This window comes from Elephantulus edwardii, unplaced genomic scaffold (genome assembly GCF_000299155.1).
Source record: "Elephantulus edwardii isolate Elephantulus edwardi_28Jun2011 unplaced genomic scaffold, EleEdw1.0 scaffold00074, whole genome shotgun sequence".
Taxonomy (NCBI): domain Eukaryota; kingdom Metazoa; phylum Chordata; class Mammalia; order Macroscelidea; family Macroscelididae; genus Elephantulus; species Elephantulus edwardii.
In genome coordinates this window covers 2,885,864-2,901,894 of record NW_006399824.1, presented here as the reverse complement: position 1 = coordinate 2,901,894, position 16,031 = coordinate 2,885,864, and the positions used below count along the sequence as shown (strand labels likewise).

Here is a 16,031-nt window from a genome sequence, read left to right as displayed (position 1 = left end):
GGGGTGGGCGCGGGTGGGGGGGAGGAGAGGCAGTGAACGGCTGTCAGCTTGAAGTGAAGGATTTTGGCCTGACGCCTTTGGAGACGGGTTACAGGGGAGCTGCCAAGCAGGACATCCTGGTCTACTGGGGTTGCCAGATCCTGGGGAAGGGGCATCTGGAGAAGGGGCGGTGCAGAGGGAGGCGCTTGAGCAATGCTTTTCCAAGTACGACCAGGAACTGTTTACCAGTAGCACTGGGATAGAGGTGAGGGGGGTGGAATTGGTCACGGGGCAAAGGGAGCTCAAAGGTTGACTGTCCCTTGACTGGGATGCGCTCCAGAGGGCGGAGGCTAGAGGGCCCGATTGCAAGGCGTTGTTGAAATGAACGGTACTTTAATGTCAGAACTTTACCTTTTTTTTTTTTGGTTCCTCGTGAGAGGACTTTGCTGGTAGCTCTTGCAGGCTAGGGGAGTTTTGAGGTCGTGGCCTAGGACGTTCGCACGGGTTGTACTTGAGTGAGTCCTGCGCAGTTAGGCCTCAGCCATTCCTTGTGCACAACTAGCAAGGCCTCTGGGGAAAGGAGGGCACTTTGCCAACTGAGGGGGTGAAAATCAAGCAGAGAGTTTTATGGATCAGGAGGGTTGGCCACCTTGGAAGTGGCCGAGGCAGGAGAAGTTCGTGGTATTGATGAAGCACTGTTGTGCATAGGGTCGCTAACTGGCACATAACGCCAACAATAACAGCCGCGCAGGGCTGTATTTAAGGAAGTGTTAACTTTGCAGAACTGTAGAGTTCCTGGTGCGATTGTTTATCTCGCTGGTGAAACCTGCCTCCTGGCCTGAACTGTTCAAGAGAAGCCCCTGTGTTTCAGCATGCTGCAACCTTGCTGTTTTTTTTTTTAAATCGTGAAAGATTTTGGCACACCAGAATCCATCCCACACAGAGTTGTCTTGAGACAGGATAGCTCTTTAAAAAAAAATAAAAAATCAGTGTTGTTTTCCAAGGTGATGAAGATTTATAACTTCTTCCAGAATTCTTCGTGCTGTTGTTCAGTAAATTCTTGTGTTCCAGCAGTTCAGAATGCATGGCATAGTGACAACTACACTCAGCTGTCATTTATTTGGGACAGGAATGAGATGTCTGTCTATGTAATTATTGTTTCTCTGAGGGAAAAACCCCAGGAGATCCTTTTGACATATTTCAGGCAGCAGGCTTCCATGCTTTTAAAATAAGAGCATAGTCTGTAAGCATTGCTTTAAAGATAGAAGCCTGCCTCATCATCTTGTTAGTTCTTAAAGTGCTTGGGAAGATTGTGCCGAAAACACTGATTCATTTATCCCTCCTCCAAACACACACATTCAGTGACTGCTGGCTCAAATGTCACCTACCTTGCCTCCAAGTAGTTTATACATACATAGATTTTTTTTGTTTCCGATACAAATACTTGTCATTGTGGTGCATTTATAATTAATGCTGAGCTGTGTAAAATCTTTGGAGTTTTAACACTAGGTATTATGTAAGGTGTTTAAGATAGGGCACTATTGCAGTTGGATTTAATCACTGTTTTATGGCAGTTAATTCAATTTAGAGTGTTCAGTATGAATTTATTTAATTTCTCTGTTGTGTATTACACATACTGATGTATTTATACATTGCATATGCTACCCCCCCATCTTCTTCCCATGTGTGGAATAAAAAAGAAACTTTATTTCCTTAAGCCAAGGTCATATTTTTGTTGACTTCGAGTCATCTAGATGAATGTGATTAGAGATCGTGAGTTCTGTGGGCCTGGTCTTGTACGTATTCAATCCTTTCTCGAAATGGACTTAAATCTTGATGGGAAGACAGGAGATAGGATTTTTAGCCCTAAAATGGTTTATAATCAAGTGTTAATTTACATCTCAGGGTTGAAAATATTTAGGAAAAGGGTAACAGACTTGTACTGGAAATCTCTTATTTAGTGAAAAGAGAGAAATTAGCATTTCCTGCCTCAGACTTCTGAAAACCCTTTGGAATCTCACACACATGAGAGCATTCCAGGGTAACAGTCAGTGTGCTGAATGCCCCAAATGATCAGACAGGGCAGAACATTCACAAAATAGTAAACTTAGGAGGTTGCTTTTCTTGAGAGTCCGTCCTTTATCCCTAGGGATTAGAGGATACAGTTTACCTTTCAATGCTCATTGCTGTCAAGTTGGAACTGAATCCTAGTCGACCCTCCGGTGGCTTTCCTAAGGTGTATATTGCACAGGAGGATATTGCCCATCTTTATCGCATGAAGCTGTTATGATTAGAATTGCCAGAGAAGGGGTGGTTTTTCAATTAGCAACGCAACTTTGTACTCACTAGATGACCAGACCTTCCCTTGAACAGGTTTCCCAAAATTGCCTTCATGTGGTGTGATGGTCCCAGGGTCATGCACATGGTTAATGCACTCAGCTGCTAACCAGAAGATTGCAGGTTTATGGTTTTCAGACAGCTAGGAGAACAAACAAGTTTGTCCTAGAGAGGGTGAGACCAGACTGCTCCTTGGAGGCAAGGATTCTGAAGCTCCATCTGACATACTTTGGACATGTTGCAAGGAGAGACCAGTTCTTGGAGAAGGACGTCATGCTCAGGAGGGTGGAGGGACGGCGCAAGAGAGGAAGACCCTTGATAAGATGGATTGATTCAGTGACTGGGGTAATGGGGATAGATATGTCAGACAATGAGATTGGCATAGGCTAGATAGAGCAGGGTTTAGGGCTGTTGTACATTGGGTCGCTGTGAGTCACGATGGCATAAAACAACAACAACATGTGGCTTTGGCAGGGGAGCTCTAGTGGCAAGAAACTATGCTGCAATTCTGCAGTTTGACTCCACCAGCTGCTCTGCGGGAGGATGGGCAGTCTCCTCCCCTGTAATTAACTGCCTCTGAAAACTTGCCAGAGGATCAGCTATGGGTCAGTTCCAACTCGACAGTACACAACAACTTGTTGCTTTGATGAGTTAGGAAATGGAGAAATAGGTGAAAATAACAATTGTTGTTACTTCTTGAATTTAATGTATTGCTAGAAGGGTCCATTTTCTCATTATTAAGGAAAAAGAAGACTTTAATATTTATGACTAAGTAGAAGTTTACAAAGCGAGTTAATTTTTCATTCAATCATTTATACATATTTCGTTCTGTAACTTTATTGTCAATATTCATAATGTAATTATGCTTTTACCCCCCCCCCCCTTTCCTTTGTAATTTTTATTTCCATTAATCCTTGGAAATAAAGAATTTTTTGCTGACTAAATTCAAGGGCAGGGAGAATACCATGAATTTTGTTTCATTCCCCCCACACACACACACACTTGTGGAGGAGTGGGGATAATATTGAGAAATGTTAAAATAGTATGGGATTGGCGGGCGGTAGGTACCTTAGCTCGGCTTCATCTAATTTCACAAGAGGGAAGGACAGTCCTCTTCAGTATCCTGAAGCCGATTCCTATGAATTCAGACATCATCCTTCTCACTCCAAACCTTTCCTGCCGCCAACTCTACACTATCTATGGTGTCCTGCCTCCCCTTTCTCTGGCAGTACTTCTCTATTGGGCTTGATGTCCACTGCAGTGGCCATGTAACTGACATTATACACAACCATATATTAAGGAAGTAGGTAACAATTCAGGATCGGGACCTCAGGATATGGTTTAGGCAGGAGAGCTTTTAGGCAAACCTCTTTCTCTGGTCTTCAACCTTGAGGCCTTAGTCCCTACCCTGCTTGGTCAAGTATTCCAGAGCTCTTTTAGCTCTTCCGTTTTAAATGCCCACAGAAGCGAGCCTTGGCCTGCAGGGGCCACGCTGCCTGTAAACTTCCTGTCTCACAGACACTCTGCTTTCTCACTCAGGACTGAGGGCCCACAGGGCTTGCTTCTTCACAGTCTCCTTGTTCTGCTGCCTCTGCTTTGTGCCATCTCCTGGGTATTACTGCTCTTTCTCCTGGCAGAATCTTGAGGTCTAGAGGACTTGCTAGACTTCTCATTTTTCTTTCTTGATGGCAATGACTAACTTTTCTGCCTCTGGGGTAGCTCATTTTAAACCTAGAGAGGTGGCAAAGCTGACCAAACTCCACAGTAGAGTTCTGCACACCTTTTTGTATTGTCCCACTGTGAAGGGTGACATACCATATTTTAAATTATTACCAAACTTTCTAAACCCCCTGCTGGGCCATCATATTTCCATAGTCTTGTGCAGTTAAGAGCTTCATCTTGCTTGGATCCACAGTCAGCAACATCAGTACCCTAAAGACTAAGGTGTGCCTGATTCAAACCATGGTCCTTTTAGTAACATGCTATACACCTGAGAGCTGAACAGTAAATACGGATGACAGAAGGATTGATGCCTTTGAGTTGTGGTGTTGGAGAAGAGTGCTGAATATCCCATGTATTGCCAAAAAGAACAAATAGGTCTTGGAGAAAGTACAGCCATTCTCGAGAACTCCTTGGAGGCAAGGATGGTGAAGCTTTGTCTCACATACTTTGGCTAAGTTGTTAAGAAGGCTGTTCTTAGAGTCATCATGCTTGGAAAGGTAGAAGTTGGTGAAGGATAGGAAGACCCTCAACCAGGTGCCTGCAGCAAGGGGAATAGGTATATCAGAAATGATAAGGATGGCACTGGATAAGACAAGGTTTAGGTCTCTTGTTAAGAGGGTCTCTGTGAGTTGTACTTGACTCAACAGTACTTAACTCAGGGATATCAGATGGTGAGGATGGCGCAGCTGATATCCCTGACTGAGTTATCTGTCAATAGGGTTGCTAAGAGTCATAAACAGTCCAGTCATGCAGGAGCTCTTGTGGTGTAGTGGGGAGAGAGTTACACTAATAAGCCCAAAGGTTGTGCCTCTCTGTCAGTTCAAATCCACCAGTGGCACTGAGGGAGAAAAATGGACAAGCTCTCCCTGTGTAATTTACAGCTTCCAAAAGCCTTGGAGAAGACCTCTGAGTAGGTTCTGACTCAACAGCAGTGAATTTTTAGTCTAGACCCTGTTATGTCATGAGAGTTAGAAAGACCAGTAGAAAAGCTATGTTAGTTTTTCACCACTGCAAAAAGTACTTTGAGCTTTAGTGGAAGATAAAGTTACTGTAGTTGCATTGCTTTTATAACTCTAGTTAGCTTGAAAGGACCTAATACATTCGTTCTGGAATTGAGGGAAACTGAGATCCAGAGAAATTAAATAACTCATTAGTATACAACCAGTTCATGTCAGTGGGTAGCCTTGAATGCAGTGTCTGGATTTCTGATGAAGATTTTTTTCTTCCCTCTTTGTCATCTTTATTATCTTACTGGAAAAGGAAGTTTGTGAAAGTTAAAAAGAGACTTTTTAAAAAATTAACCTTCAGAATTCCCTCTTTCATTGCTGTTGAACTTCATCAGATTTTTGCAGGCTACATTGCACTAGAAGAGATGATCCACTTGTCTCCCAGGGAACTGCTAGTGGATTAGAACTGACAGAGAAATGCCACCTTTGGGTTAATGGCACAACTCCCTACAGACTGCACCACTGGAGCTCCCTGGAATGCTAGCTAATGTAATGCCTTCTGCTGATTTCTTTTGTATTTGCTAAACTGTCTCCTTCTGGGAGACTTGTGCCCTAGGGAATAAGTAGAAACATAGAGATCTCTTTTGGCCTTTCTTTTCCTGCATAACATCCTCATCAGCAGTGGAAAACTATGCTGTTGCCATAACAAGAGCAACAGAGGGGAACTAACTATGTTGGTCTAAGATCCTGTTCATACCCTGTTTTCCCTCTGTGGTAGTTGGAAAGTTCCTGTGATTGGGTCACAGGAGCAGAAGGCCGGTAGAAGAATCTAAAGATAAAGAGAAGGCAGGAAGAAAGGGAAGTAACCCACTTTAAGTGAGTTATAAGTCCAAAATAAAAGTATTTTGGATTTTTTATTATTATTCTAGTTCTTTCCTTTGGCGAAAAGGAAGGGCTAACTCACTGACCTCTAATAACAGTCTTTCCTTAATAAATAAAGGAGATTTACATTTAGTTTCACATTTCTGAATTGTCAAAACTGAGGGTGTGCTTTCTCAGTTGTTTGTTTGGGGTTTCCCCCTCCCTCAGTTTTTTTAATAGGTATGTTTTTGCTGGAAAGAAATGGAATTCTGAGTCTAATTTGTTCTTTTAAGTCTTGGGATATGGCAAAACATATCTTTAAAAATAAAAAAAAATACAAACCCTTGTGTCTATGTCTGGCTTTTAATAGATCACAGCGGGGGAGCTGCTCTGCTATGTACGAAATCCCAATCCAGCCAGTGCTGAAAACTTTGATGAGAGCAGACTGCCTCATCATGTTTCCTGGGAAGTGGCTAATGGATTCGAACTGCTTACCTTTTAGTTAGCAGCCCAGCTTATGCCACCAGGGCCCGTAGCTACTAGATTCCTTTTTGAGTGGTTACTGTAGTTCTTATTTTTCAAGACAAAGAAAATGAAAAATTTCTACTTACCTTGTCCTAATTAAATTTAAAATATAGACTATAAGACTCTGTCATACTTAAGCCAGGAATGAATGATTTCCAGCTTTCCCAACTGTTCTTCAAGGACTTGTATGTCCATTCACCAATTGGATGAAGTGCTCTGGCCATATAAAGAGATATTATTCAGCAATAAAAAGTATTAATAAATGCTACAACATGGATGAACTGTGGAGATATTATGTCAAATAACAGAAGCACTGAAAGAATAGTTACCCAGTGTGGGGAGGAAAATGGAAAGTGAGTGTCAATGTGTATGGGGTTACTTTTTGAGATGTTGACAAGTGTTCTGAAATTTTGATGTATATGGTTCTGGGAGTATGTTAAACATCTATTGTACACTTTAAATGGACGACCTTCATATTTCAGTAATGAATTTTTAATGTTTCTCCCTGTGGTGTCAGTTTATTGTTTAAAATTACTTTCCTAGCCATCACTTTGACCTTCACCACATGAGTTGAAATAGGTTGTGTATAAACCCTAACATAGGATTGGTTAATTTTTCCCATCCCACTAAGTTTAAATTGAATAAGCAGTGGTGGGAACCTCACTGTCAGCGAAGAATGGAAAGTAGAGAGTACAGTGAACATGAACATCCTTCAAGACCAGAGATTCTTGTGCCAGCCAGTCCATGGGACCTGCACAAAAGCAGCAATAACCTCAGAGAAGAACCAGAGACTGACATGAGACGGCCCTGGCTTGGAAGTGCTCTCTCATCGAGTCGAGCCAGAGCCGGAAGCCTTCACTCAGGTTTGCTGGAGCACTGAGAGGAGATGCCATAAGTGGCAGGACTAAGGGAACTTTGTAACATGTACTTAAGCCTTGAGGGTGAAAGCCTGGGAGTGTACTTGAGAAACTTCCCTGACTTGAGGAATTGTATCCTGTTGACAACCTAAATTATAACCTATTAATTTCCCTAGTAAACCACAGAACCATTAGTAGGATTCCATGGCCATTGCAACACATTTTATACCTAACAATAGTGCAGTATGATTGTTGTTAGAATTATAAGTAGATATTACTATTTTTAGTGCAAGTTACAACTAACATACATATTAAGGTAAAAAGCTTTCTTATGTGTACTTTTTTTCTCTGCCACCTCTTCCCCAAAGTTCCAGCTTGGTGTACTGCAGAAGTGAGATTAATCTTGTTTGAACAAGTTGAATGTTAATAAGAACATCTCGTGGTGAAACCTCACCCTTCTGAATCTGAGCCATGAACAGAAGTGGAGATGACATAGTAGATAAGCAGAGTCCCTCCAGTAAAGCTAGTCCCCTTTGCTTGTTGAAAAGCCATCAGGTTCCCTTTCAGCCTGATGTATCTCTGTATAAAACTCTTGTTTTATATAGACTTTTAATGAGCAGAGAGCATTGATTTCCAAATCTGACAGATCAGTAGCCCCAAATCAGATAGATATAAAGGATGGAAGCTTGCTTGGGGAAAAGGTAACTCTTTTGACCTTGAAGGAGACAGGAACTATCAAGGGGGTGAGAATGGGACACACATCCTTGGTAATGTGATTTCTGTGCAGTATTAGGAAAATAAATAGCATGAACTGAATATGCCTGAGGCTTTCTAGGTCACAGCATTATATAGTAAATAATTTTCATAATAATGACCCTGATTCATCAAGAAATGGCTGAGTTATTTTCTACGTAAGGTGGTAGAAAGTTTTACATTAATATTAGAAAAATTTCCATCCAAAATAATTCTCATTGTTCACTTTTTTAAAGTTGGACTAAGTTCTGCTACCTAGAATTACTCATTCCTCTTAATTTCCAGATGCCATTTTGAGTTGTTACTATAGTTATTTTCCAAAACAAGGAAAGTGAAGATAAATGTCTACTTTTCTGGTTCTAAAATTATATTTAGAATAGGGTAAGGGACTCTACCATCCTTAAACCAAGACAGTGTTTGAAGGGAAACATGCAAAGTTTTCTATTTTAAGGTTAAGGTTATGGTGTCAAATTTAGTTATAAATGGTTTCCACCATGCTGCATCCTTTAGAGTGGAGATTACCACCTTGTTTTATTACCAGAAGGAGCCATGATGGTGCAGTGGTTTAAACATGACGCTGATCTGAAAGATGGATGCTTTGAACCTTTCAGGGCTCTTCAGGAAAAGATGTGATTCAGTCAGTGGCTCCACAGGAGAAGGGTGGGCAAGCTCCTCTCCTGTGATTACTGTAATCCTGCTAAAGAGTCAGCATTGGGTTGGGTTTGATTCAAGGTACTCAGCTCTCTCCTTTAGTGATGTCTGGTATCCTAGTGGTAAGGCATCGTACTGCCAGCTGAAAGGCACACAGTTCGAATCCACCAGCTACTCTGTAGGAGAAAGGTAGACGTTCTCCCGTGTGGTTTATACCATCTGAAAACCCACTGTAGAGTTAGCTGTGTCAGCTCCGGCTCTGCAGCACATTACGACTCTCCTGCAGGATTGCTGTGCTTCAGCGTTGGCTTGATAGAGGGGGGTACTATTCTGAATGAACTTTTTTGGATTGTAAAAGTTACGCATTTTAAAATTTCATAAATTTTTAAAACTCTTCTTCTCTGCGAAAGAAGATAATGTAAAACTTATCAAATACGTTAAGTACTCAGACCTTCGCAAGCTAAAAGACCAAAACCAAACCACCTCCCTCAATTTCTGAAATAGTATTTCCTGGGCATACCTTTTCAGTCTGTATGCTGAACAGATCATTCCAGAAGCTGGATTCTATGAAGAAGAATATGGCATCAGGATCAGAGGAAGACTTTAATCCGCAGCCTGCATTATGCAGATGACCCAACCTTGCTTGCTGAAAGAGATGAGGACCTGGAGCACTTGCTGCAGAAGATCAAAGACTGCAGTCTTCAACATGGATTACATCTCAACATTAAGAAGACAAAAATCCTCACCACTGGGTCAGTAAGCAGCATCATGGCAAATGAAGAACAATTGAAACGGTCAACAATTTCATCTTACTTGGTCCCACAGTTAACCCCCTTGGTACCAGTAGTCAGGAAGTCAAAAGACACTTTGCCAGTCACTTGCTGTATGCACAGCTGAGAGCTGCACAGTGAATAAGGATGGCAGAAGAATCAATGCCTTTGAATTGTGGTGTGAAACAGTACTGAATATCCTGTGGACAGCAACAAGAAAATGCAGCCAGAGTGCTTCTGGGAAGCAAGGATGGCAAAGCTTTGTCTCATATACTTAGATCATGGTATTAGGAGGTATTCCTTGGAAAAGGGAGCTCAGGTGACATAGTGGTAAGGAGTTGCACTGCAAATCCACCGTCTTCACCTTCCATGCGATTACTGCCTCTGAAAACCAGCTGTAGGGTCAGCAATGAGTCATTTCATGCAGCTGTGAGCTCAGCATGTCAGGGATAATAAAGATCTCACAGGATAGCATAGGATTCAGATCTGTTGTTCATAGGGTTACTGTGAATCATACTCAATGGTATGATGACAGTCATAACAGGAAACTGTAATGTAACTTTCCTGTCCAGTGTAGTTATAAGAGAAATAGTATAATAAATAAATACAATCCATATCTCTCAGAATTGGTTTGAACGCCTTTAAGAGTGTTTTGAAATGCCTTCATGTGCTAAAAGGTGCCCATTTGAGAACATCTTGGATTCATTTCCATCCTGAACAACTAATTTCTGTTGGTGACGGACTTTTTTTTTTTAATTGATTTGCTTACAAAGTTGTATACATTGTGTTTCATACACTCATTCTCATACATGATGTTTTATAAAATTAATCACCATTGGACCTTGCCCATCATTACCTTGTCTTTTTGACCAGATCCTTCCCATTTCCTCTCCTCCCTTCCCCAAATTGTACAAATGCTGACTTTGTAGTACTATGTTGAGATACAGGTTTACTATGTAGTTATAGTTGTTAACACAGAGTTGTGTTATGTGAGAGGAGTGTGTGTGTAGAGACTCTTTTCTTTTGCCATTGATGTGATTCCAACTCATAGCAGCCCTCAGCTAGTATTTTCAAGGCTATAAATACGGGAGCAGACTAGCTCTCTTTTTCCTTCAGAGCAGCAGGTGTGTTTGAACTGCCTACTTGCCTGTTAGCAGTGCAATATATTATGCACTGTGCCACCAGGGCTCCGATTTTCCATCAAGACCAAAAGAAACTAGCATTTGTGCAAAAATAAATGATCTTAAGAAAATGGTTGGGTTTTAATTAATTTAACTTAACGTTGTCATTTCTTCGTTAGGTTGTTAGTCTCTTCTTTGGGAACACTCCAGAGTTTCCTTCCTCTTGCTTTTTCTCCACTTGCTCCCTCATATTTCAAATAGCTTTGTCAGCTGTCCTGTTCCTTTGTTTCCCAGGATATCATCGTCACGTGCTTGAGGAAATATGTCTGCACCAAGCTGTTCTTATAACATGACAGAAGGATTCTTTTTTCCCCACTTGAGAATAGAAATATACAGCATTTTGTGAGCACATATTTAGGTTCTACCTCTTTAAAACGGAGTAGTAGCTTTCTGTGTAGTTTTATATTTTTCTTTTTACTGAGATGCCTAGACCATGATGGCAAATTTTTCTTCTCTGGCTTCAATCCTATTGTAAGCTAGATACTGCCGCACGACTACTCTGCTTTATCATGCAGGACAGCAAATCATTTGGGCTCCCCCCTCCTCTTCAGCCTGGGCCTCTGTTATCTCACATCACTGTGTGGCCTCCACATTCTGTTTTTCTGAGCCAACTAGAGTCCTAGAATCAGCAGAAAACCTCCAAGCTTCTGCTCGATTGTCTAACAGCAGGCATCTCTGAATTGAACTCAGTTCCACGTCTTATTCTTGCCACTGATGCCCTGGAAGACCATGCAGAAGGGATAGATAGCAACAGGTTTGCGTAACTGCTTGCCAGTTATCAGTAATCAGACCTATTTTTTCTAAATTATAATAGCTGTTATTTGAATATCTTATTTGCTATAAGCTATTGTGGCTTAGTGGTAAGGAGTTGTGCTGCCAACCCAAAGGCATGTGGTTTGAATCCAACAGCTGCTCTATGGGAGAAAGATTGGCAGTCTGCTCCAATGCAGTTTGTTGTTGTTGTTGTTGTTGTTGTTGTTGTTGTTGTTAGGCATTGTCCAGTCAAGTACAATTCATAGCGACCCTGTGAACAACAGATCTGAAACCTTGACCTATCCTGTGCCATCCTCGTCATCTCTGACACACCTGATCCCATTGCTGCAGTCACTGTGTCGGTCCACCTGGTTGAGGCTCTACCTCTCTTTGGCTGATGCTTTACCTTTCTAAGCTTTCCAAGGAATAGCAGCACCTCCTAACAATATGGCCCAAACCATCCTTGCTTCTAAGGAGCACTCTGGTTGCACTTTCTCCAAGGCATATGTAACATTCTTCTTGCAGTCCATGAAACGCTCAGTGCTCTTCTCCAATACTACAACTCAAACACATTAATTCTTCTGTCAGCCTTGTTTATTGTCCAGCTCTCAGATGCATAACAAGTGATTGGAAACACTATGGCCTTCTGAATCAGGTGTACCATAGTCTTCAAACTGACAACATTGTTCCTTAGTAATTTGGAGAAAGTCTCTGACTGCAGTCTTTCCTGGTACAATTGTCGCCTGATCACCTGACTGCTGATACCAAGGGTATTGATTGTGGACCCATGTAAGATAAAGTCATTGAAAATTTTAATATTTTCTCCATATGTCATGATGTTGCCCATTAACCCAGTGATGAAGATTTTTGGTTTGATGTTGAAGGCTGTAGTCATTGATCTTTAGCAGCCAGCATTTCAAATCCTCTTAACTTTCTGCAAAGAAGGTTGTTTGATGTGCTGATTGTTATTGAGTCTTCCTCTGATCCTGATGCCACATTCTTCTTTGTGTTTTTTTGTTTGTTTGTTTGTTTGTTTTTTTAATGAAAATATACGGAGACTTAGGGTTTCCGTTCGTTCATTGTTGCAGTTTTCTCCCTGCTCACCACCTCCCCTCCAATTCACTCTTCTCTTTGAAAAATAAAAGAAAAATTATTTCACTGTTATAAAATCCCTCCCCCCAAGTCCACTCCACTGTGCAGCCTTCATTCTGGTCTCCTGTCATGACAATAATACCTAATCATATATCCCTTTTAAACAGTTCGCTCCCTCATCTCTTTCAATGCAGTATACATTATTTATCCCCTCTTTCTCAGTTTTCCTTCAACCCTAATGTCAGTTCCATTTTACAACAATGGCCCTGTGTAATATTTGTCCTTTTGTGACTGAGATATTTCACTCAACATAATGTCCTCCAGGGTCACCCATTTTGTATATTTCATGGGTTCCTTGTTTTTCAGTGCAGCATAGTATTCCATTGTGTGAATATACCAGAGTTTCTCTGTCTATTCATTTGTTGATGGGCACTTGGGCTGTTTCCAGCTCTTTGCTATTGTGAACAAAGCCACAATAAACATGGATGTGCAACCACATTGTTCTTTGTAAAGTACAATTTCTCGAATAATTTGCTCAGCATATGCATCAAATAGGTATGGAGGAAGGATGCCTTGATGCACACCTGCCTTGATTTTAAATCATGCAGTTGGTATTTCTTGCTCTGTTCTTCCTAGTCTAGTTATAGGTTTTGTAAGTGTATAATTAAAAAGTGTTCTGGGATTCCCATTGTTCTTAATGTTAGCCATAATTTTATGCAGTTCACATAGTCAAATGCCTTTGCATAGTTAATGAAACACAAATAGACATTCTTCTAGTATTCATTGCTGTTAGCCAAGATCCATCAGACATCAGCACTGATATCCCTGGTTCTATGGCCTCTTTTAAACCCGTCTTGAATTTCTGGCGGTTCTCTGTCAATGTACTGTTCTAGCTGTACTGTTTGAGGAATCCTATAATGGTGATATATATTAAGATTGAGAATTGGGTGAAATGTTAAAAATATAAAGCAAGTAATAATGGAACTGTATCTTGAAAGAGGATTAGAAATTTAGCAAGAGGAAGAGAAAGGGCATTTCAGATGATGTAGGAGCCTCGCCAGAGGCCATGAGGATAGGACTTGCCTGCTAAATTTTACTTAATTGGTAAATTTTTTTTTTAAGACCAGTCAATTAATTGGTAAAATTTTTTGGGGTTAGAATTAGATGAGATTTAAGCTAAACCCCTGGTAAAATATGTTGGTGACACCTTAATTTGTTTCATACTCTTTGCAACCTTGTTTTCCAGGAACCAGAATCATTTATGATCGAAAGTTTCTGTTGGATCGTCGCAATTCTCCTATGGCTCAGACTCCACCCTGCCATCTGCCCAATATTCCTGGAGTCACCAGCCCTAGCACCTTAATCGAAGACTCCAAAGTAGAAGTAAACAATTTGAACAACTTGAACAATCATGACAGGAAGCATGCAGTTGGTAAGAGATGCTGACTCTGGGCTGTGGAACCCTGGGAATTTGTCGTTCTGCTGTCATTCAGTAAATGTTGCTGCGCCAATGGCAGTGATGTTGAGTTTTTATGTTTCGAGTTTTTCATAGCTCCCTCAACGTATTGATATTCTCTGGAGACTCCCTAAGTTCCCAGTAGTGATCAAATATAATCCACTTATTAGGAGAAGGGGAATCTAAAATCCAGGAACTGTGAAACCTTGCAGGTGACTCCTAGAACCAAGCCTTAAAGCCAGCTAGCTTACTGGATTAAGGATAAAACACAGAAAACAAAACAAAAACCAGAATTTCCATTACCTTCCGTGGACAGACCTTGTTTTCTTACAAAAATAATCTTTTTCTTTTGTTTACTACTTTCAGGGAAAAGTGAGGTAGTTTTTCTCTCCCATTTTGCAGAACTGCCCATAGTGTTTAAATAAGCATTCTTTTCACACACAGACACACGCTTAGTGATACGTTATCGTTACCTCTGAACAGTAGAGTCAAACACTGCTGTCCAGTTGAGTCTGACTCACAACACCCCTCTTTCTGGTTTCTGAGGTTGTAATATTTACAGAGGAGACAGCCTTCTTTTTCCTGCAGAGTGGCTGCTGGATTCTGTCACCTTTCACTTAGCAGCTTGACATGTTAAAAAAGCATCTTGTCACCAGAATGGCTCCTTGGTGTGTGTGGGGTGTTATTGTTAAGTGCAGTCATGTTGAGTTCAACTCATAGTGACCCAGTGAACAATCAGCCTGAACCCTGCCCTATTCTGTGCCGTCCTCACCATCTACAAAATAGTCAAGCCCATTACTGAAGTCACTGTGTCAGTCCGTCTCACTAGAGGTCCTCCTCTCCTTCGCTGACTTCTGTGCCCTGTCTTTCCAAACATGATATCCCTCTCCAAAGAATAGTCTTGCCCAGCAACATGTCTGTAGTATGAAAGATAAAGCTTCACCATCTTTGCCTCCAAAGAGAATATAGAAGAGCAAGGTGGAAATGCTGGCTTCTAAAGTCAAAGGTTTGCATTTGATGACCTCTGTACTTGAGTTTATGAGCCCTAGCTAGTGGCTTAAGACGTATGTGTCTACCACTAGCCCAAAAAAAGATCAGTGGTTCAAATCCACAGGTACCTGAGGGAGAAAGACAGTCTTCTCCCATAAAAATGTACAGCCTTGGAAACCCAAGTTACTGTGAGTCAGAATCAGCTCCATGGCAATGGGTATTGGGTGGGTACTTAAGCTAGCATTCTGCTTCTTAACATTTGCAGTGTTTTTTTAAATGGACAAATAGTGATTTGGAGCACAGCCAAATTGCAAAACCGTGGAAAAGAGTATGCTGACATTATAGATGTAATCGAGCTTCCTAGGAGCTACTGTTTTATTATTTTATTTTATTGTTAAAAATATATAAGAAGAAAACATATATCTATAACTAAATGTTTGCTTTTTTGAAGTATACAGGTGAATGCATTAATGACATTCACCATATTTTGCAGTCACTGTCTGTTTCCCAAAGTTTCATTACTCAAGCTGAAACTCAGTACCTCTTAAATAAGACCTTCCAAGTCCCCCCTCCTCTAGCCCCTGTAACCACCAATGACTTTTGTATCTCCATGCATTAGGTTGTTTCGCATTAGTGGGATTGTACATTATCGATCCTTTTGTGTCTTGATCATTTCACTCTGTGTAATGCTTTCCAGGTTTATTCCTGCGCTGGTAGGCATTACTTGTTTTAAGTCAGCTCAGAATGGAACAGTTTGAATTTTTTTTTTTTAGCCTTCATCTAGAGGTATGACAGTTAACACTGCTTTTCCTTCTTCTGAACCTTCTGTCTCCTCCCTCCTACCTAGGTGATGATGCTCAATTTGAGATGGACATCTGACTGCCCTGCAAGGAGCAGAAGGAAAGCAGCAACACTGATACTGTGTGTCCCTGATTTGGCCAATAGGATCAACAATGCACAGATGAAGAGGCAGTACCAGCGGTCCCTGTCACAATCTCCCACGTTTTCTCCTCCTCCTCTACTTCCTTCTCTTCTTTTGGGTGCCAAATGATGCAAAGATTAACTTTATGTAACAGTTTCTCCTCGCTGTTTCCTGTCCCCCTTCCCTGTTAGACAAATTTGATGGAAATCCCTTAGTATCTTTCTGTAGAACTAAG

General features: G+C 41.2%; 1 protein-coding gene across 1 annotated transcript in view; it reads left to right on the top strand.

Annotated features, from left to right (window-relative positions):
* The window catches only part of EIF4EBP2 (eukaryotic translation initiation factor 4E binding protein 2), a 29,744-nt gene extending 13,991 nt beyond the window's left edge, over positions 1-15,753 (top strand). The window contains exons 2-3 of the mRNA XM_006888977.1: positions 13,675-13,860; positions 15,722-15,753. Coding sequence (XP_006889039.1) covers positions 13,675-13,860; positions 15,722-15,753 — 218 coding nt within the window. The remainder of the gene's footprint in view (positions 1-13,674; positions 13,861-15,721) is intronic.
* Positions 15,754-16,031: the final 278 nt, after the last annotated feature.